The 22,846-nt window shown below is 34.8% G+C and overlaps 1 protein-coding gene across 1 annotated transcript in view; it reads right to left on the bottom strand.

Moving 5' to 3' along the window:
- Nucleotides 1–22,846, bottom strand: part of PROS1 (protein S) — a 56,480-nt gene that overhangs the window by 9,177 nt on the left and 24,457 nt on the right. Inside the window, exons 4-12 of the mRNA XM_067739176.1 lie at nt 19,531–19,617; nt 17,504–17,626; nt 17,273–17,404; nt 14,946–15,071; nt 12,180–12,301; nt 10,470–10,585; nt 7,250–7,439; nt 1,742–1,909; nt 261–429 (exon numbers count right to left, since the gene is read on the bottom strand). Of these exons, the coding sequence (XP_067595277.1) occupies nt 261–429; nt 1,742–1,909; nt 7,250–7,439; nt 10,470–10,585; nt 12,180–12,301; nt 14,946–15,071; nt 17,273–17,404; nt 17,504–17,626; nt 19,531–19,617 (1,233 nt within the window). The remainder of the gene's footprint in view (nt 1–260; nt 430–1,741; nt 1,910–7,249; nt 7,440–10,469; nt 10,586–12,179; nt 12,302–14,945; nt 15,072–17,272; nt 17,405–17,503; nt 17,627–19,530; nt 19,618–22,846) is intronic.

Genomic DNA, 22,846 nt, shown 5'->3' with positions numbered 1-22,846 from the left:
TAAATTTAATTTACCCAAAATTAATCAGATTATGTGCCAATAACCTTTAAATAACAACATAAGCACATTCAACTACATTTTTTCTCCCAATATACTTGGAAAAATTCTATTAAAAATATATAACAGTATGAATAAGCCTAACACTATATCTGGCACATAGTAAGTACTCAACAATGTTTACTGAAGGAATTATTGCTGTTTGTCAATGAATAAATTTAAACAGTAATGAGAAAAGAAAGATAAAATGGGAAATCACTTACTATAATCTATGCTAAATTGAGCAACTCCAGAACCAGGATAGTAGGAACCCTTCTCCACAGTGACAAGACAATGCTTATTTTGTTTTTCTTGAATGATTTCCTTTACTCCGGAAGCTCCTTGATTCATCAAATTCCAGCCTCGAATACATCCATCTAGACGAGGGTTAATCTAACAATTTAAAATATAGATCAATGAAAGCATTTTAAACTTAAAAAAGACAGACTCATAAATGAAGTGGCTTAATTGATTATAAGATATAGGTTTTCATTTAGAGGCAAAATTCTTTCTTTGATGACATTTTAAAGTATTTAACATATTTTGAATTTTATCTAAATTTTGTTCAAGGTGTCCTTCAGATGGACAGTCTTTTTCAGTAAAAGTGAGCTTATGCCATCAGAGACCTCCACTGGGATCCTAGTGATTTTTAACACCTCAAGCCCCACCTGCCTCTTCTGCATCATCCAGCACTAACTCTTCTGCTCTCGAGTTCCATATATGCTTCTAGCTGTGCCCCTGAGTTCTAAGCTGCTTTCTGTTTTTCTTTAACTGCATTTACAACTAGGTTTGTCTTGCCGTCAGATACTAAGCCTCTTCAGGAACAAAAGTGTTTGCATTCTTCAGTCTCACCAAAGCAACCAGCCACATTCAAGACATGCAGCCATTTCATAAATAGTTGATTCTTTTTGAATAATTTATTTTACTTTTTAAATGTCTTGATTTATCAATTTCAAAGGACAGGTATATTCACTCTGACATGAGTTAACTAATTCAGGTTTTATATCATATCACAGAAATCTTTTAAAAGCTAAGGTAACTGAAAGATGGATACAAAATGGTCAATATTTAAGTTAAATCAGCAAGTGTAAAATTGGCAGACCCATGACTTCAAATGAAAAATTTAAAACTCTTCAAGGTCATTGATTAGTCTCCTTCATGAAACCTTTTCCATGGTAGTTAGTCAAATACCACATACAGAAAATCATCTGTTATATCTAACTTCAATTTATGACAGGCTGCAGTTATATTCCCACCAAAGATTTTTCTATTTAAAACATTCCACCTCATGTGCTATCCTTATCTCCCAAATTTTAGTCCTAAAACAGACCTAAGAAAGTTCTTTGACAGGCTTCTACAAAATCATGTAATTTTGGACTCAAATATATGTATTTATATGTTTAATGGCTGAGTATGGACTATTATAATGTTAACGTTGAACTGATACTCGGAGAATTTTTGAAAATCTACTTCTCCATGAGTAATGCTGGGAATTTAAATGGGCTCAAAACACTACATTCATTTTCTTATTTCCTTAATATAATTTCAAGGGTTGATAATGTTATTTTTCCATGTTCAATTCAAGTTTTCACAGTTGGTATGTTCAACAAAATAACTTCATTTGACTCTCAGAAAAACACATTTTCAAATCTATTACAGATGAAGGAATTCACCCATGATGAATGATATAAGCTTGGATCGTTACCGGTCTAATGAGTGCATTCTCCACTTTCCGAGGTATTCCTGCAAAGTATACTTTGGTTTCTAGAAACCCATTGGTAGGCTTAAAAAGGCTTTCAGGTTTATTTATATTCATTACAGCTTCTTTAGCTATTTTTACACTAATACTCTGTTCTAATTCTTCCACGGAGACCTATAATTAAAAAGACAAAAATTATCAAACAACCAAACATTACTGCATTTCATTTGAAACACCACGATTGAAAAATCCTGTTATTATTCCAGTATATAATTTTCCAAAGTAATCATTTTACTGTACTTGTTAATTTGTTCCAATACATTTGAAATGTCACATTAGTGTAAAGGTGATAAAAATGTGCTTTAGTGTGTAATTCTTGATCGAAAATTAAATCAATACCATATTTTAAAGTTTAAAAATCAATATTTTTCTATTATATTTAAACACCCATTTATAATATATATCTTTCAACACCAGTGTGCCATAAAATTAACAGTTTAAAAAAAGAAAGTGGGGGCTTCCCAGGTGGCACAGTGGTTGAGAGTTCGCCTGCCGATGCAGGGGACGTGGGTTCGTGCTCTGGTCCGGGAGGATCCCGCATGCCGCGGAGCAGCTGGGCCCGTGAGCCATGGCCGCTGGGCCTGCGCATCCGGAGCCTGTGCTCCACAGCGGGAGGGGCCACGGCAGTGAGAGGCCCGCGTACTGCAAAAAAGAAAATCTTAGAAAACTTTTAAGCGCCCTTATTTTGCATTTGTCTGATAGTATAAATATGAAATCAATAAGGTAAATAAATTTTTAATATAAATTAAGAGAAGTTAGTACATTCAGTATTCTGTTCATTATGCACAAATTATATTTTATTTCAAAATTCAAAAATAGTTGAGGTCATAAGAAAGCACATTAAATTAAATTGGTTTTTTCCAATTTTGAAAGTAGTTTGGATTTCTAAAAACGGTTGGAAGTAGTGGTAACCAACAATTAAAAAAAAAAAAATCTTCCCTGGACTTCCCTAGTAGCCCAGTGGTAAAGAATCCCCCTTCCAATGCAGGGACCGAGAGTTTGATCCCTGGTCGGGAAACTGAGATCACTACATACCGCAGGGCAACTAAGCCCAGACGCCACAACTATTGAGCTTGTGAGACTCAACAAGAGCCCGCGTGCCGCAAACTACAGAGCTCATGGGCTCTGGAGCCCGCGAGCCACAACTAGAGAGAGAAAACCCGCGCGCTGCAACTAGAGAGAAGCCCGAGTGCCGCAACGAAGAGACTGCGCGCCGTAACAAAAATATCCCACATGCCTCAACATAGATCCCGTGTGTCGCAAATAAGACGTGTTGCAGACAAAAAAATAAGGAAAATAAATAAATAAATATTTTTTAAAAAAATCTTCCCATAAAGGCAATTTGAAGAACCATTGCTGCAATCTCCTTATGTAAAACTGTAGGACTCTAAATGCAAACCCTTCGTTTACTTATCAATCAGGGAAGCCAAACAATAGGCATATTAAAGCACTACTACAGGAAGGAAAAATCTATGCTCTAAAGTAAATAAAATAAATTTGGTAACATTTACAGATTTAAAGTTGGTCAAGGCTCTGTCCTTAATATAACCAGTCACCATCATTTTATTCTAATGATTATTCCCTCTTTGAAAGATGTTCTTAACTTAGCCTCCAGGACCTCCGTCTGGCTTGCTTCTCCTCACACCCCTTCGCAGTCTTCTTTGCTGGATCCTCTTCTTCTCAACCTCTATAATAAGCCCCAGAGTTCATCCCTCTAGTCATGCAAATATTTTTAAAGGGGGCTTTATTGCCCCACTCTAGGGCAAATTTGGGGGTGGTGGGCACTTTTAGTTTTCACAGTAAGTGGTATGCTGACATTGCAAGATGCTAGACACACCCTGCAATATGCAGGATAGTCATGCAAAATAAATAATAAAATATCCAATATCCTACAAATTTTCTGAACCTTCCTAGTAGATATTCATGTAGGGTATACTCATGCTTATAATTACCTGTGCTTGTGTGTAATATAAACACTAAATATCTGTTGTACCACTTCAGCATTCACTGAATTTTTCAAGAATGTAATAATCTTGTAAACAAAGAAGAGATTGATGTTTGTTTTGTTTGGATCTTTATCAAGATTTTCTCACCATTTTGTAAAATTACTATTACTAATGGCAATACCATTTATGCACTTATGGTTTTTCAGTTGCCAATACAACACCCCCAAGCATGTCTTCAGTTGTAGCTTTCATGTTATTCTATGTATAGGAGTAAGCTTTGACAAATATTATACTTGAACTTGAGCATTTACATATGGAAATACATATTACTTTCTAAAAATTATTTTCTTTTTTATATAATAATTAGAGCATTATATTGGATGTGATAGAGTTTAAAACGACAGATTGACAATAACCAATCTCAGGGCCTTTAAAGCCCTCTTTATGCTGAATACCAAAAAGTTTTTATCTACCTTAAATTGAAAGCTGGACCTTAAAAATATATACAGAATCTGACCAATTCTCACCACTCCCACTATCAACACTCCAGTCAAAGCTGCCATCTTCTCTCCACTGTGTTGTTGCCATAGTCTCCTAACCCCACATCCTATTCTGTCCTTACTCTCTACTGTCTAGTTTCCACAAAGCCATTAGGTCCTAACCAGGATTATCTTTTAACATGCAAATTAGATTATGTCACTTCTCAAAATCATCTAAGTTAGCCTAAGACTCTGTATTTGCTGTTCACGTGACAGAATTATCTTCCCCCAAAAACCTCTCCGGTCTTGTGTCCTCAAGTCTCTTTCTAATGTAATCTCATCAGAGATGGCTTTCCTGATTCCATATGCACACTCACCATCATCATTCTCTATTGCCTGGCCTTGCTTTTCTTTTTTCTCATAGCATTAATCACTATCTGACATGTCTATTTGTTGATGCATTTGTGGTTTTCATCTCACCACCACAATGCAAGCTCCATTAGAGCAGGGACTTTGTTTTATTCACTGTTGTATCCCCACCACCTAGAAGAAGGAATAGCACATAAAGTGCTCAATAAATATTTTGTTGAATAAATGAAATTATTATACAAATTATATATTTCCCACCAATATTAGGATTATACCCAACTATGAAATATAATAATCACTTACAAAGTAGCAATATTTATTCCTACAGGTTGTAGCCATTCTAATGACTTAATCATTACACATTCAATTTTTTAAATCTGAATTACAAAACAATTCTGTTATATGCTTTAATTCTAATTTCTTATTTTTAAAGTATTTTATTTAAAATTTTAAAATAATCCATAGTCCAGTTTACAGATTAATTTAACTTAACCACTTTGTCATTAATTAAAATTAAAATACTTATTTAAAGTATTTATTTATTTGAAATAATTTCTGTGCTGCATAAATTTGTTTGAAACAGTATATAATTCTTTAATAAATCATCAGGATTAAAAGCTAGTAAAACTACCATGCTCGGGGACGTAAAATGCATAAATTGTTACAATACTGGATTACAGTTTAAAGAAAAACAGCCAGCACCAAGTTTATTACCAGAGTCAAGTTTTTCTCTGACTTGCTTATTGTTCTTAAACTTTATTTTTTATATAAACTTGTATTCAGTTTATAGAGGGAGATTTTAATGTAAGTGTTTTAGTTAAAACATGGGCATATCATTAAATAATAGTTTCTTTTTAACAAGAATCATAAACATAGGAGACAAATAAATGAAACTGAACAGCTACCTTCCATCCATCCCGAATCCTGTCTCTTTTTATTTATTTATTTTTTTGCAGTACGCGGGCCTCTCACTGTTGTGGCCTCTCCCGTTGCAGAGCACAGGCTCCGGAAGCGCAGGCCCAGTGGCCATGGCTCATGGGCCCAGCCGCTCCGCGGCATGTGGGATCTTCCCGGACCGGGGCACGAACCCGTGTCCCCTGCATCGGCAGGCGGACTCTCAACCACTGCGCCACCAGGGAAGCCCTCGAATCCTGTCTTTAATAATATCACTCATGAACAGTTCTTTAATAAACACTACTTGCAACTCATGATAATTTCACAGATAAATATTTACCACCTTCTTTATACATACTATATCCTACCTAGAAATTTATCTAAATTCACCTTCAAACAGCTGATATTTTCAATTTGTATAAACTCATTAGAAAAAATTCTGTTCACTCTCTTTTGCTGCAAAAGTGATTTTAGCAGTTTTAGATAGGTGATTTAGGGACGTTAGGCATTAAAATGTATTCTGCAGCACATTGGAGGTATAGCTGTATGCATCAAATATTCTAGATAGAGCTATAGTAGGAAAGATGTAGTAACAAAGATACACTAATAAGCATTAGAAGTCAGAGAATTTTAGTGACTTCTCTGACAGTTGCATTTGATCTTGTGAAGACACTATTCTTTTAGAGTTAGGAGCCCAAAATCCATGGCTGCCAAAAGACAGACAGCCCCCTTTTCGGTGAACCATATCTGCACCCTACTGTTCTTTATTACCACCTTCCTGTAACATATTTCACATTATATTGTATTAGTTCATAAGGCAGCATCAGCTACTAAACTGTGAGGTACTAACCTCGAGCAAGGACAAACTCTTGCTATAGTTTTAGAGCCTTGAACTCAGGGATGTAGCACTTTAAACATGCTCACTAAAAGCTTATTGCGTATATGACTGCAAGAGTGGATAAATATAAGAATGAAATAATTTAGTGATGACTTTACATGGCTGCTCAACATGGACCTCTTGTCAGTTCCCACAGGCTTAGGTAGTGTCTGTTTGGGGCACAACATTCTTCTCTCTGCTCTTCTCTGCTGAAAGCAGCATTGATTTAATTGCAGAAAGGAATTCTCCCCTCTGTGGACTAACAGTAATCCCTTCTCCAAGTAATTCCTTCTCCAAGAAAAGTTCCATTTTAATACAGTAAATTAAAGTGCTGTTCTTGATTATTAAAATAAAGACTCACTTTTAGGGATTATCTAAAAATGCTAGTTTCTAAGCACTATAATTGGTACCAGCTAGTGTATCCTGTTTGTACAAACTGATTATACCTACATGATAATATTTAAAATTAAATTAAATTTTTTATTTTGTTACTATGTGTATTTCTCTTTTACATTAAAAATATTGATGGCTATCCAGTGTAGTTGTCCTTGATCAGTGTTGTCTTAGAATAACCCCTGACCTATACGAGCAATATCACTGTTCACCCAGTGACAGCCACTAAAAAAGGTAAAAAGTTAAGGACAGAGTAGTTGTCTTTAACAAAGCAAATAACTGAAAACAACTTCAGTTATGGGAAATCTGCAATATATTGAGAGATAATAACGTCTCAGGCTGTTTCAGGGATTTACAGCATGTAGAATATACTTCACACAACATCAGATAAACCCAAAATTATTTTGCTTTGGTATCACTATTAAAAAAATGATCAATGGTTTTATACAAATTGCATCAAAGTGGAAAGATTCTTTATGAATTCAGCAAAACGTACCATATTCCATAAACCATCATTAATAACTTTGCCTCCAGTTGTGACTTTGGCTGTATATTCATTCTTAAACTGAATTTCAATCTTGCCCTCACGAAGTGCAATCAGGAACCAAGCTGAGTGATCAGAAGATTCTGCATACAGGATAACACCTTCTGAATCATATGTCCGGAAATCAAATTCAGCTGAAAATCTAAACAATGGACAAAGAGAGAGACTTAATAGTAAGAAATATTGAAGACTATGTTATTCTTTTTTTTTCTTGTACTGGCAAACAGCAATACGTTGAAAGAGTCAACTCTTTCCCTGGAAAAAATAAAAGAGAAGGGCAGGACTAAGCTGTTCTTGTATTATCTCTGGCTCCATGTGTGTTTAAAATCAAGTTATTATATCTTCTTGCTTATTCGTGGAATCTTTTTTCCCAATGAAAAGATGCTTTGATAATTTTTCATCTTTTGGCATTTGTTTTGAAGGCACTCTTTAAAATGCTGGAATACTCATGTACAAATATTAGGCATATTGTCTCTCTCCTGGAGCCTTTTATACACTATGTAATCTGACATTAAGATTCCTTTTTTTTTTTTTTTTTGCTGTATCCATACATGATTAGTAAAAGATGTTACAATTCCATGATTGAAGTTTATCCATCAAAAACATATTTTCCTATGATTTCATATATGTCAGGAAGGAATCAGTCACAGAGATACACAAGGTAGTATCTGGATGATTGCAAGCTTAATTAAGACTTCATGTGTGGTAAAAGAAGGTAAAGTCAAAGACTTTTAAATGTATCTGTTCATTTAATTTCAAAAGCTCCCCCAAACTCTAATTGCATAAATTACTATACTAGAGTACATGGAAGGAGAGCTTAAAAGATATAGTCATGCGTTTGGGGCTATCTGAGCTCTGATAACACCTGTTGCTGTTAAGACTCTGCACATATATGTATGTAGCTACTACAGGGGAGGAAAAAATCTTAAGTATGCTGGACTAAAAAATAATATATATCAATTCAGTGCCCTTAGGATACTTTAATGAGAATTAGCATTAAAGTTTCCAAGGAACCAGCAAAGCAAAATGACTGAAAAAAGATAAACAGGGAATAGGAAAAATAGTTGTATAACTATTAGTCATCTGAGTTAAGTTAAAATAAAGGAAATTTAAGTTAAAAAATCAAGAATTCAGATAATTACTAAATAAGGCAAGAAAGAATCCCACACTCTTTCTTATTCCACATATAATAGTATAGTGATAGAGGCACCACTTGCAATGGGGCACAAATCTACCTCAAATGGAACAAAGAAAAGGTGATAGGGCTTCCCTGGTGGCGCAGTGGTTGAGAGTCCGCCTGCTGATGCAGGGGACACGGGTTCGTGCCCCGGTCCGGGAAGATCCCACATGCCGTGGAGCAGCTGGGCCCGTGAGCCACGGCTGCTGAGCCTGCGCGTCCGGAGCCTGTGCTCCACAACGGGAGAGGTCACAACAGTGAGAGGCCCGTGTATGACAAAAAAAAAAAAGAAAAAGAAAAAGAAAAAGTGATAGAATAAACTTTTTAGTCTTTAGAATTCCAAGAAAATATTACAAAGAGGTAAATGTGGAGTAAAGTATGTTGGGTAGATAACAATGTAGTAGGAATTTACTGAACTCATATTAAAAAGAACCATTTTGCTTCGAGTAGGGACTTCTATTCTCTTTCATATTCATCACATTTTGCTGATGTGAAGCATTATTATCTTGCCAAAATCCAAATCTATGTACTCTCAGGATCTTATAGAAGTTCATCCTATTATGGAGATAATTTCCTTCTCTTTGTAAAATCATGCTAAACCAGTCATTCAAAGAGTCGTGTTCTGCACATTTTCTGTCTGGAATACATCAGCATACTGACTCATTATATTGGGGAACAATTCGTTCTTTTTCAGAAGTATTGTAGAGTGAAAAAAATGAATCTGCTAACTTTGGGGTAGGGTAAGTATTTGATCATGGGAAACAGAGCTGAAGGAATTTGCAAAAAAAGAAAAAATAAATATAAAAGTGTTAGCTGTTCTTTGTGTTCGTTACACAGGTGGCAGCTTATAAAAATTCATCAAGCTTACATGTAAGATACATGTATATTTCTATGTGTATATATATATATTTATAATACTTCAATACAAAGTTTAAACTAAACAAATAATAAACAAATAAATACTGAAAGAAATAATTGATCCAATTTGATCCAATGTTACAGCCCAAGCATTTGTGAATTGTGAAAAATGAATACCTCTGAAAGTGCCTGAAGGTATGTAATAATGAACTCTCCTCTCTCATTCTCATTACTCTCATAGCAAGGAAAGGTTGTCTACAATCAAATCACTAGAAGATATTATTTGCTCTGAGATGTTAAAGGGGAAAACCACAACTTGGGGGAAACGAGAGTGTCAAAAGAGCACAATTAAATCAGTGAATAAATTTCAATGTTCCTGAATGGTAAAATTTCTATGGATTGAGTTGAATTATTTAATGAATAATCACTCATATATCTAATGAATTAAATATTCATGCTTATCTAATTAAAATATTTTAAAATTTGTACTCTATAATCAGTCTCAAATGTTTCCTTTCCATTATTCCAACAAAATTCTGAAATTCTTTTCCTAGTTCCAACAATGTATGGCTCTGAGAAAATTTGATAATTAGTCATGACTCAAAAATAGAAGAAATTACTCCCTCCCAAAAGTCAGCCTAACTACAGGAACGACAGATAAAGTACCCAGATAGTCAACTAAAATCATGCGATGCATTCCTTTAAAATACTACTTAAGCAATCATATATAGTTTCCTTAATAATTATGAATATAACTATATTCTAAAAGCAGTATTTTGAATATTTCTCTTTACTTAATTTTTAACAACATGTATAAAGAAAGAAAATTTCACAAATACATTAAATCTACTTTCCCAGCTTCTTAGTAAATATGTATTCACTAGAAAAGGAAGAACTATGGATTAAGATAAAATGATCATTGGAGAAAATCAGCCTAGAACGACCCCAAATGATTCAAGCATGAAAATTACGTGTAAAGATAAAAATGAACTTTGGGGTACCTCATATCATCTGACTGATAATATACCTAACTTATCTGATAATAAAATTTCATACATTTTAAACCTTTCAGTCACTTCTTTTCTTATGTCCTGACCTGCTTATCTCTAGAAATTATCATTGACATTGATACCTCACCTGGTGATTTCCGGCAAACGAAATTTTAAATACAAAACAACCCCTACAAACTGCTCTGCCAAGTAAAGCAATTCATAATTTTTGTCAAGGTTCAAAGGAAGACACACTGGAACAGCCTGGAGAAAAGGCAACAAAACAAACAAAAAGCATAGGTTACTGCTTGGTGTTTGTGTCAGGGTATCATCTTTTCTCTATTTCCTAGTGTTCTTGTCAAATGTATCCTCTGTGATACACTAAAATAAATTAAGAACACCCATGGTAATAATAAAGCAATATCTTTTACTTCCTTGTATAGCCCATCAGTATAATCTCCAAGAATACACATTTTAAAGTCTTAATTAAGCCAAAATTTTTCTGAGCAAAAATTTGCTATCTAGATAGTAAAGGGAATGCTGGAAAACCGGAATGGGTTAAATATAAAGTAAGATATCACTGTAATCTCCAAGGAATTCACCAAAAAAAAAGTGATTTAGAGTCATCTGATGTAACATCAAGGTTTTTTCCTTCTAAGAGCAAAAACAAATATTAAAATGGAAAGGTTTTTAAGGGAGAAGTTCTTGGGCATACATACAGGGATATTCTGGGGGGAACTGTGTAAACAGCACTGTATTAAATCTAGGTCCAGAAATAATATCTCATTTCCTCTTAGAACTTCCATAAATCTATTCCAAGGTAGATGGTAATGTGTAACTACAACAAATACTGAAATAATAGAAAACCAAATTACAAAATAGACATGAACACAATACAGTCCAATGAAGTACTACCAACGTTATTACGTATGCCAACTAGCTTACCTTACCTTTCTTTACCAAGTAGGTGGCATAACATGAAATGTTACATTTTTTGGACATACACAGCTTTCTCTGGGTAGCAGATAAAGAGGTATGTGTAAATTCATGATTAAATCATTATTTAGTTTAGGGCTTTTTTTACTATCTGCTTCATAAGCATTTGAAATTTCACTTTAACTTTTAAAAATTAAAAGAGATTCAAGAATTTGACTAAAGATCACTAACATGTGATCCTTATTTAGGAAAAAAAAAAAAAGAGCTTCAAATGTTGATCTATTTATTACAATGGAAGAAGAACTAGAACCTACCCCCAACATTCAATTTCTGGATCAATTATGAATTGAATCTTAGTAACTAAAAGCAATTTTGAGAGATACAAATTAACAAAATTGACCTCTCTGAATTTCCATATACTTAAACCCCAACTAAATCCTACTCTGACAGAGTTGTTTCCACCTGAGATTCTATGAGCACTCTTGCAAGTACTAACATGCCTGCGGCATGATCAAACTTGTCAGAGTGAGATAAAGAAAAGCAGACACTGGAAAATGTTTTCTCTAAAGTTCTATGAAAGACTTTTTTCTCACAAAGAGGAGTATAAACCTCAGCTTTTCTTAGTTTCTTAAATAAACATACACTTTGCATTTTATAAATGTACAGGCTATACAGATGAGCACTCTCTGAACTGTGGCCCTGCAGCTTTTCTTTTTTTTAATCCAGTCACTAATTATCCACAATGTTTACCACTTACATGACCAAAATTAGTAAAATGGACTGTGACTCATAGCCTGCTTTGAACTATAGCAGTTATAATAGACATCTGTATTCTCTTGATTTACCTCAACTGTGTGGAAATAAGTACCTGGTTCTTTCATTTTAAAAAAGAGGTGGGAAGGTTAGCCTTGCAAAATGTTACCTCACAACTCTTCTGGTCTTGAGCAAGTTTGAATCCTTTCTTCCCATCACAGTAACAAGAGTAACCTCCAGGGTGATTGACACAAAGTTGAGCACACATGTTCTCAGAGCATTCATCCACATCTGGGGTAAAAGAGAACATAAATTTTAATATCTCCTAAATGTTCAATCTCACAGAAGAAGGACTATGTTGATTTTAGTATGAGATAATCAATGATAATAAATCCTTTGTGAAAGAAATTCCTTTGACATCAAATCACATTCCTTTGACATCAAATCACAAATCACTTGCCATGGAAATTTAAGTGAGTTACAAGTGTAATTTCTATTTATATACCTGACCAACAAATTTAATGAATAACTCTCAGTAATTAATAATTAATAAAGATATAACAATTATACTAATTTTATGATTTTGAAGAAAAAAAGACTGAGAATCTCCATGTAACTGTCACATCTGATCATATGAATTCCATTGACACTACTTCTTAACTCTTTGCTTTGAAGAAAAGAAAAGGAAGGGAAGGGAAGGGGAGAGGAGGGGAGGAGGAGGGAGGGGAGGATAGGAAGATAGGGAAGGGAAAGGAAGAAAAGATCCCTTTTAATTGAAGGTTAATGTAATTGGAGATTAAATGATCATATCAAGAAAATTTCACTTTCCATAATGCAACGATTACTGGCGACAATAAATTTAAGGACATATATTTATTTCTTATGTAAAAAAAACAAAAAACCTCACTGTGCTATTACCTCCCATACTGTGAAATCTTCTATATGGTCCCTGTTCCTACTCCATATTTTAAGAAAATCATTCTTGAAAAGCTGTAATAAGATACTTCAGCTAAAGTACACTTCAGAGCTAGCTACCTACAATCCTTGACCTTTTTGATGAATACACCCTGTGATCTTTGAAAATTCCCAAACTCAAATACTATTATAGCATATAAGTTCTCCCTTAAAATGTCTTAAAATAGACCTCCCCAAATTAGTGAACCCTCAGTACCATAAAAATTGAATAGTATAACTAGAGGAATAAAGTAATATATATTTATATATAAATATATTTACATTTTCACATTTACATCTTTTTAAAAAAATCTGTCATTCGTTGAATATAACTACAATATTGATGATGAAGTTGGATAATAATAAGTCTGCAAATGCTTAGGGCTTACTACAGTAATTTCCACCTGGAGTGGTGGGAGAGTAGAAATGGTGGGTTGGGGGGATATTTTTCAGTGAGTGCATAAGGTTATAACACATCAAAATCTCAAAAGGAGTACAAATAGTTGAAAACAAAACTATTCTAAGATTATCATCAATTTAGGCAAACTCATAGAGGCAGAAGTAAGTTGGAGGTTATCAGGGGCTGGGAAAGGGAGGAGGGGGAATTTATTGCTTAACAGTTACAGAGTTCTGTTTGGAAAAGTTTTGGAACAGATATGGTAATGGCTGCATAACTGTGTGAATGTAATTAATGCCCCTGAACTGTACACTTAAAAATGGTTAAAGGGCACATCTTATATATATATTTTGCCACAATAGAAAAATTATTGATTTGATTAGTTTTAGTCATGGTATTAAATTCATTTTGAAATTTTAAAAAATTCAAAGGAGATAATTTATATATATCCATGCTTTTTAAAAAAATCTCTCTAACACAGTGGTCCCCAACCTTTTTGGCACCAGGGACTGGTTTCGTGGAAGACAATATTTCCACGGACGGTGGGGGGATGGTTCAGGAGGTAACGTGAGTGATGGAGGGACATGGGGAGCGGCAGATGGAGCTTCGCTTGCTCACCCGCCCCCTCACCTCCTGCTCTAGGTATGGCCTGTTCCTAACAGGTCGTGGACTGGTGTAGGCCCGGCCGTTGGGGACCCCTGCTCTAACACATCTAAGCTACCTGAGGCACACATGGCAGCACCACTGGAGCCAAATGAAGTAATCATAAGCTCCAAGGGGCTCTCCCAAAACCACAGGCACTAACATTACTAATCAGTACTTCTTAAGGTTTTAGAGCTTGGTTATCATTTGGTTATGAAGAGACTTTCTTTTACATGTATTTAATTATAATAGAACTAGGTCAGTTACTATTTTACAATAAAAGGCACACTGATATATGCACAGAAAATCATTGAAAAGCTTGGTATAAAACCGAAGGTTTCTAACCACCCTTGTTGTAACACCCACATGATTTTTAAATTTGCCTTTCTTTTTGTGCGTGTGTTCTTCCTTAGAGCTAGAAGTTCTTTTTATCTTTGAATATTATAAAATGTGTTTTTTCCCTGGTGGCACAGTGGTTAAAATCCGCCTGCCAGTGTAGGGGACACGGGTTCAGTCCCTGGTCCGGGAAGATCCCACAAGCCGGAGCAACTAAGCCCGTGCACCACAAGTACTGAGCCTGCGCTCTAGAGCCCGTGAGCCACAACTACTGAAGCCCGGGCGCCTAGAGCCCGTGCTCCGCAACAAGAGAAGCCACCACAATGAGAAGCCCACACACCACAATGAGGAGTAGCCCCAATTCGCTGCAACTAGAGAAAGCCCGTGCACAGCAACGAAGACCCAACGCAGCCAAAAGTAAGTAAATAAATAAATAAATAATTTAAAAAATGTGTTCTTTTGCTTCTATCATATATGGGAGGTCTCCGATTCACATACAGCTTAGAGGGCCAATCAGATTGCATACTACTAAAGAACCAATGCTTCTCACATCAAATCAGGGTGCAAACACCCTCTTCACCACCAATGACACCACCAGAACTTTACCTTCACAAGACTTTGATACGGGATTGTATCTGTAGCCTTCAGTGCATTCACATTCAAAGTCTCCTGGGATGTTCTTGCACACAGCTGTGCCACAAATGCTTGGCTTCACAGAGCATTCATCCACATCTATAAATGAAACCAGTATATTAAAAAACATTTTTCCCATACCAGAAGATACTAGCAAAGACCCCTTGATTTGCGTTTCCTGGATCTAGTTTAATATATCTAATGAGACAACAAAGTGGCCTGGGAATAACAAAATATTAAATCTATCATCATATATTAGTTCACTAAATAGGACTTCTTTATACAAATACATAGGGAATTTGATTGATGGTTGCTATTTCCTTTGTAGTCACGTAAAAGAAAAAAAAGCACTTTTTTTTCTTATCTACCAGGATACAGTATGAAAATAAATGGAAGAAGAGACTCATCATATTCTTAATATGTATTCTTAAATACATGTTTCTGAAATATGGTCTTAACAGCATATTTACTCTGTATTATCACAAATATAAACAGTGAAAATGAGATGGCTCATCAGTCTTACACCTTTCCTTTGGAAATGGACAATAGCTAAATCTGCATACTACTATTGTGGCTTAAAGTATTCAAGAGTGATTCAAATTTTAAATGGGATTGGGTAAGGTGTTAAAGTACTTATAAAGTGCAGCTAATTCAGCGTAAATTTTAGTGTTAAATTACTATTCCAGAAATTTCAGATGCGTTTATATTACATAGTAGAGTAGGAGACAAAGTATTGATTGGAACTAGTTACTGAATAAGCACCTGTGAGAAAAACAAAACAAGTGACAGAAATAGTTCAATAGAGGTGTAATTATTAGTGAACTCTTTTCATTTGTACTCTCTGAGGAAAGGTGAGCTCAGAATGAAAAATATATTTTCTACTCTAAAAAGTTGATATTGATAGTTTAATTTTTCCACAGACTAAGAGCCAAATTTTCAGACATTTCTCTATTTAAAATGACCTGCACAAAAATAAATGAATCAATTCCTTGTGGTAAGGGAATTTTTCTGTATGTTGATTGTATTCGTGACAATATCCTGGGTGTTATAAGGTACTATAGTTTTGTAAGATTTTACTATCGGGAGAAATTGGGAAAAGGGTACAGGGGATCGCTTTTTATTATTTCTTACAACTGCATGTGAATCTACAATTACTTCAAAAAATACTTACTTTTCTAAAAAGAGCTATAAAATCCATATTTTCAACAGAAAGTAAAAACATATGACTAAATTTATTTGGTTTGAGGCATATTACAAGGACTCATTTAAATCATATGAGTGTCGGTTATAGCATGTACATTTTATGACTCTACACTGACATCTAATGTCTGATGAAAAGTTTTATTCTTGCATTTTTGCACATTTACTGGCAGCTTAATCCCAGCCATATCCACATTTTAGCAAAGGCCCTATTGTAACAGTTGTATACATATTCTTCTTCTAGGTCTGTACTTTATTACTTAGGTATCATGGATAAAAGACTATGTAAATGAAGAATGCAAGAACATATGTCCTGATCATCAGAGACACTCATTTATAAGAGAACTTTTTGTTAAGGTGTATTAACTCAATGGATAAGGATTAAATTCCTATTAATTAAAAATATAAATCACAAATTCTTTAGCAGTATAGACTATCCAAGTATTTAGATGTAGAAGTTTTAATGGGTATTATTTGCTTGTGGAATGTATAAGGTATCCCTTCATTATAATGGTTTTCTATAACTGGTGTTTTAATGATATTGATATTCTAAATCTTTAACCTCAAACACCTTCAAATAGGCAAACAAGAAACATATATAATCTGAAATTGGATAACTGCTTATAATAAATCGTTAGCTTATACAGTTCACCTTAGAGTCACTCAATTGCACTTCAAATGATATTATAGTAAACTATGCTAGACTAAACACTACAATACAGTGAGGGACAGACCACTCCTTGAATATGAATTCAATTTAAGGATTTACCAAAGCAGATATGAATAGAGTTGAAAAAGAAAACTTTACATTTTAACTTACTAAATTTTTTACTTCATCACAAAAAGAGGAGAAGTGGTGGGAGAAAGAAAAAAGAGAAGGGGGAGAAGGAGGAAGAGAGGGAGGGAGGGAAGAAGGAAGAAAAGGAAGGAAAGAAGGAAGAAAGGAAGGGAAGGAGGAAAGGAGAGAAGAAAGAATAACTTGCTCCCATTTTCTAAAGGCAACACCTAAGAGTTTTCCAAGAATTTCCTGGGGGAATTCCTCTAATTGAATTTTGCTCTCACATAGTAAATACCTTTTTAGTCTACCTTCTTACTCTTACCTTTGCAGTCCTTTTTATTTGAAAGCATAAAAAAACCACTTTTACAGGAACAGTGGTAACTTCCAGGTGTATTATCACAAATCTGGCTACAACCTCCATTTACATTTGAAGGATGCTTGCATTCATTTATATCTAAAAAGGAGGAAATAAATTACTTTTAAAGTAATAAAACCTTCAGAGAACTTTTCAGGAGGCCAATCCAGATGAGCCAGCTGGGTTTATTGTACATACCAAATTCACACTTCTCTCCTTGCCAACCTGATTTACAAATGCAAGTGAATGTAGCTTGGCCATCTTTGCAGGTCATATATCCATCTTCATTGCATGGCAGAGGATTACACTGGTCTGGAATGGCTGAAGGAAATATATATCTATTTAATTTTTACCACATGCCATGGTAAAATAGAATTATACACCCTTTAATAGAATCCTGTGCACAAAGCCTGTGGTCGATGGAAAAAAATTACAACTCATTCCTTCAAATACTTTTTCATTAAGAAAAGTGGATCCATTAGACAAATCTTTATATTTTGTAAAAGGGAGCTACTTTTATATTTGCATATATATACAGTACTTTATAACTGTAATTTAATATATTCTTTTCATATATTACCTTATTTGATCCTTAAAACAATTCCACGAGGTAAGCAGAACAATAAAACTACTCAATATCAATAGAAATAGTGTAGTATCAATAGAAAAATTTGGAACTTCCAAATTGGGCTAAGATAGAATAACAGGGACCAGATTTATTCTCCTGCTTTAAATAAATAGAATTCTAGTCAAATGGTTTTCAGACATTGGGAAACAGGTAGCAGAATACTGTGATTCCTAAGGAGGGACATTTTCTTCATAAAATGTCACAGCACTTTATCACTATCTTAAATGATATGCCCATTTGTGTCTTGACTTATTTGTGGTCACTCTCACCTCACTAGACACTGCAACGGTCCCTGGCTCCTGCATGATTCCACACCTGTTTCTCCAGCCTTCCTAGCTCATCTGCAAGTTCCTTCCATCCTTCCTTTACATTCTCCTTTGTTTATGTTAGCAAAGCAAACTGTTACTTGCAAACAAAAAAATTTTTTAATCTAATTAAAACCTAATTACTGAACTTTTCAAAAAAGTCCTCATAAAATCAAATTTTTTGAAAATTAAGTATTAGTTAAAATGACAGAAAACAGGCTAATCAGGAAATTATCAAATTTTTTTTTGTCCTTTGGTAAATTGAAAAAATAAAGTATGAATTAAATATACACGTTTAGGCAAACTGTTTTACTTGCGTAGTTACAACTAATTTTGAATTATAGAAAATGCACATGAATGAATATCTCAATAATGCCAATGCTACATTTAAAATATTCACTGGACAAACATCCCAGTTTACATATTGCCATCTCACTTTTTTCTCTCTGACTGTAAGTCAGGAAATTGACAAACTAGAGACAAATAATCTATGAGAATTATCACTAGGCCTTATGTGAACTTCAGGGGGGAAAGGCTAATTTGATATCACAAGATTTTCCACATTTATATTGTTGATGCCAAAAGTCAGAAAAATAAACGTGGTTCCACTTTGACCTATTAATCAACTCTAACATTTGGTCATAAGTACATGATTATGCAACAACAGCCAAATTAAAGCTCTTGGGAATAAAATTCTGAAGTCAATGACCTAAAGCTTGGCAAACAAGGAACACTTCAATTTAAACATTAGGTGGAAAATTCATTTTAAGTAAAACAGCAGCATTTACATCTAAAACACATTCCTTCAGGGAGTTCCTTGGCGGTCCAGTGGTTAGGACTCAGCGCTTTCACTGCTGTGGCCCAGGTTCAATCCCTAGTGGGGAAACTAAGATCCCACAAGCCACACGATGTGGTCAAAAAAAAAAAAAGAAAAAGAAAAAAATTCATCTTTCATGTACATTGCTGTACACATACATACATATATGTATGATACTTCAATAAAAAGTTTAAACTAAATAAATAATAAACAAATAAATAAATACTGAAAGAAATAATTATTTGGCCAATTTGATCCAGTGTTAGAGTCATGTGGCATGGCCAAAAAAATAAAAATAAAAAAAAATTAAAAACATTCCTTCAAATGCATTTTGAGAATACCTCCTTGCTGGGCCTTGCAGCCCTTCAAGGGCTCATTTGTTGATTTTTAAACATTAGTTATATTTATATGGGGGTACTTTACTTGCAGGTTTTTGTTTTGTTTTGTTTTTTAAACTGATGGTAGAGGTGTTTACCATTGACACAGCTCCTTAGGTCAGGGTAAGCATTAGTTGACAGACGAGCAGCAGTGAATAATCCAGCTCTGAAGGAGCCAAGACAACCTGTAAATACAAACAAGTGTAATCTTAGAGCAGACACACTTACTTGATCTGAAATCATGGTAGAAATTATCCGAAGTGGTAGAATATTTATGCTTCTGTAGATTTACATGATTCAGCATTCAAAACGTCAATCCTAAATGTTTCCATCCACCTTTTTGAAAAATTAAAAATCTACAAGCAAGATTGCAATAAACACAGAATCATGAAAAATAGATTTATAGAGGCTTCTCTTTGGAAAAGAACCTTAAAGCCAGAAGTGAAAAATATTTTGAATTAGCAGGGAAATTTATTGCCACATAAATCTATGTTCTTAATTCTGTAGCAGAGACCTAAAGTCACCCTCAAATCTATAGACCAGAGCCTAATTTAGAAATTGTCTATAATTAAGTCAGTAGAATAAGTCAGTGTTTCTGGTTGCTGTAGGCAACTTCCAATTCTTCCAATGTTGCATAGAGACTAACAAAATAATATTTGTATAATGCCTCAGTATTACAAAGCAGGTTTACTTTATTCATTTTATTTCTTACTAGAACTCTGTGAAATTAGATATAGCAATCTGGCAGAAATAACAGCTGAAATAATAGAGATAAATTATGTACAGACTTTAACCAGGGGTCATTTAGTGCCAACAACATAACATTTCTTAATAGCCACTGAAGACATTATATATATCAGTTCATTGGACAGATAGTCACCAACTCACTAAAAAGGTGGTGTTTTGGTTAACTTTTGCTGGGTAACAAACAACTCCCGAAATTAGTGGCTTAAAATAATCATTCTATTTTGCTCATGATCCGTGGATCAAATATTTAGAAAGGGTTTGGTTAAGCTGTTTGTCTCTGCTGCACATGGGATCAGCCAGGGTGGCTGGGTCTGGAAGATCCACCTCCTGGATGGCTTTTCACTCATATGTCTGACAGCTCAGGTTCCTTAGCATCTCTATCTCCACATGGTATGCCATGCTTCAGGGCTTCTCCATGTGGTTGAGTTTCCCTGAGTATGCAGTCCTAAAGTGGCACTGTTTTCATGGTACCTAGCTTGCAAGAGGAAGAAGGCGGAAGCTGCCAGGCCATTTAAGAGGCATTGTATCACTTGCACCATAGTCTACTGACCAAAGCAGTCTCCGGGTCCACCCTGATTTGGAGGAGGGAGAAAAGAATAGATTCCACATAGTGTTGGGGAAGTGGCAAGATGACATTGCAGAAGAGTATGTGAGATGGGAGATATTTTTGCAGCCACCTTTGGAAAATGCAATTTATCACAGATGGGTTTAAAGGCTCATTTGAAGTCAGTGGGTATATTCCTTTCCGATTGCTTTTGTGACAAACACAATCTCAGTGGCCTAAAATAACACAGATTTATTATCTTACAGTTACAGGGATCAGAGGTCTAAAATTAAGGTGTTGTTAGGGCTGCATTCCTTCTAGAACTCCAAAGGAGAATCTATTTCCTCAGTTTTTTCAGCTTCTACAAGCCAGCTGCATTTCTGGGCTCATGGCCCCATCCTCATATCACTCTCAACTCTTGCTTCATTGTCATATGAACTACTACCAACTCTGACGTCCTGTCTCTCTTGTTTAAGAACATTTGTGACTACATTGGAACCACCCAGATAATACAGAATAATGTCTCCATCTCAAGATCCTTAACTTAATCTTCAAAGACAACATTTAACGTAACATTAGAGGTTCTGAGGACAGGACATGAACATATTTAGGGGGTCATTATTTAGCCTACCAAAGTAGGTTATAATATTTTCCCATAGAAACAATACTTTACATCATTGTGGTCTTTCTGGAGGCCCAGTGAGACCTAGGCAATCTTAAGTCTTGAGTATTCTTTCCCTGAATTCATTTGTCCCTCCTCTTGAATCACCCACTCCCAGAATTATCTTATTCTAGTGTGAACATTCCATTAGGATTCTCATTTGTAAGAAAGCATCATTTTGCACTTCTGGACAAATCTGACAGCTAAAATTTGAAACCCTTAAGCTAGAGGTTCAGCTGAAATGACTTCATATGGTGATTAGGACCCCAGGCAAGATTACAAAGTAGGTTTAACCCATAAAGCACCTTATATATGAGTCCATACTAATATATGTGATAATGTGTTTTTGGAAACCTGCATTTAGAATTACAGTGAGAAGAGCCAGTTGCATGGCTATTCCAAAGCAGTGCAGTCCCGATCCCTTACCTTCCCACTTCTCTTTCTTGCTGCCCAACAGGAATGGAGGAAGTTGGAGAGAATGAGTAGGAAGGTGAGAGTTGGAGAGAGATTGCCATAGCTTTTGTAGCCTGAAGCAGAAGCTCTTCTAAGAAATGGAAATAGAAATAGAAACTCGGGCCATCAGGGAGGAAAGCCTAAGAAAGAGGCACTTTCAGGAGAGGTTCCAGTGGTCAGGACAGAACATCCTAGAAAGAAATCTTGGTTCTAGACTACAACAGTTCCTATATCCATATTATTATATGATCATATTTTGTAACTTTTTATGATTATATTTTATTTTATAATCTTTATTTTATGATTATAAATCCAATCTATGCTGGGTTTATAGTATTTCCCCTTTTTGTCCTACACTTTTTGTTCTGGCATTTCTTCTTTCCCTTTTTTTCTTTCTCCTTGATTATTCTTGCCAGAGGTCAGTCTAACTTACTTTCCTTACTTTACCTTCTCAAAGAATGAGATTTTCTTGTGTTAATCTTCTCTTTTGTTTTCCATTTAACTTATTTCTATCTCTACTTGTGTTATTTCCTTATTTTTTGTTACTCAGGGCTTGCTCTGTTGTACTTTTAAAAATTTGCTTGATTTGAACGCTTAGGTTCTTTTTTAACTATCCAATCTGTCCTCTTACTGCTGCCTCAGCAGTCAGAACCCCAGGTCCCCATACTAGGTCAAACAGCCTTCAGTCTATCCATGGGTTTCTCACATTTCTTGTTGTTTTCATTTTATTTTGTTATTATTAGTGCCTGGAATGCTATTGTTTCTCTTGAGATGATTTTAAGAGAAGTCAGCAGTCTGAGCTAATCCACCAATTTGGCAAGAACTAGAAACTAAAAACTATTTCTGATGTTTACATTTTGGCTCAGAATTTAGCATTCTTTCCAAGAAGTTTTTCTCCCATTAATTTAATCATCCATTCTAGTGGGTGATATTTTAAAGCCCAACATAGATGGCAGAGTTTATTCCATTTTCTAAGGAAAAGAACACAACTTAAAAACTTATCTTTATA

The sequence above is a fragment of the Pseudorca crassidens genome, chromosome 5 (assembly GCF_039906515.1).
Source record: "Pseudorca crassidens isolate mPseCra1 chromosome 5, mPseCra1.hap1, whole genome shotgun sequence".
Lineage (NCBI taxonomy): Eukaryota > Metazoa > Chordata > Mammalia > Artiodactyla > Delphinidae > Pseudorca > Pseudorca crassidens.
Note: the sequence above shows the minus strand (reverse complement) of the source record. Positions and strands in the feature narration are given on the sequence as shown.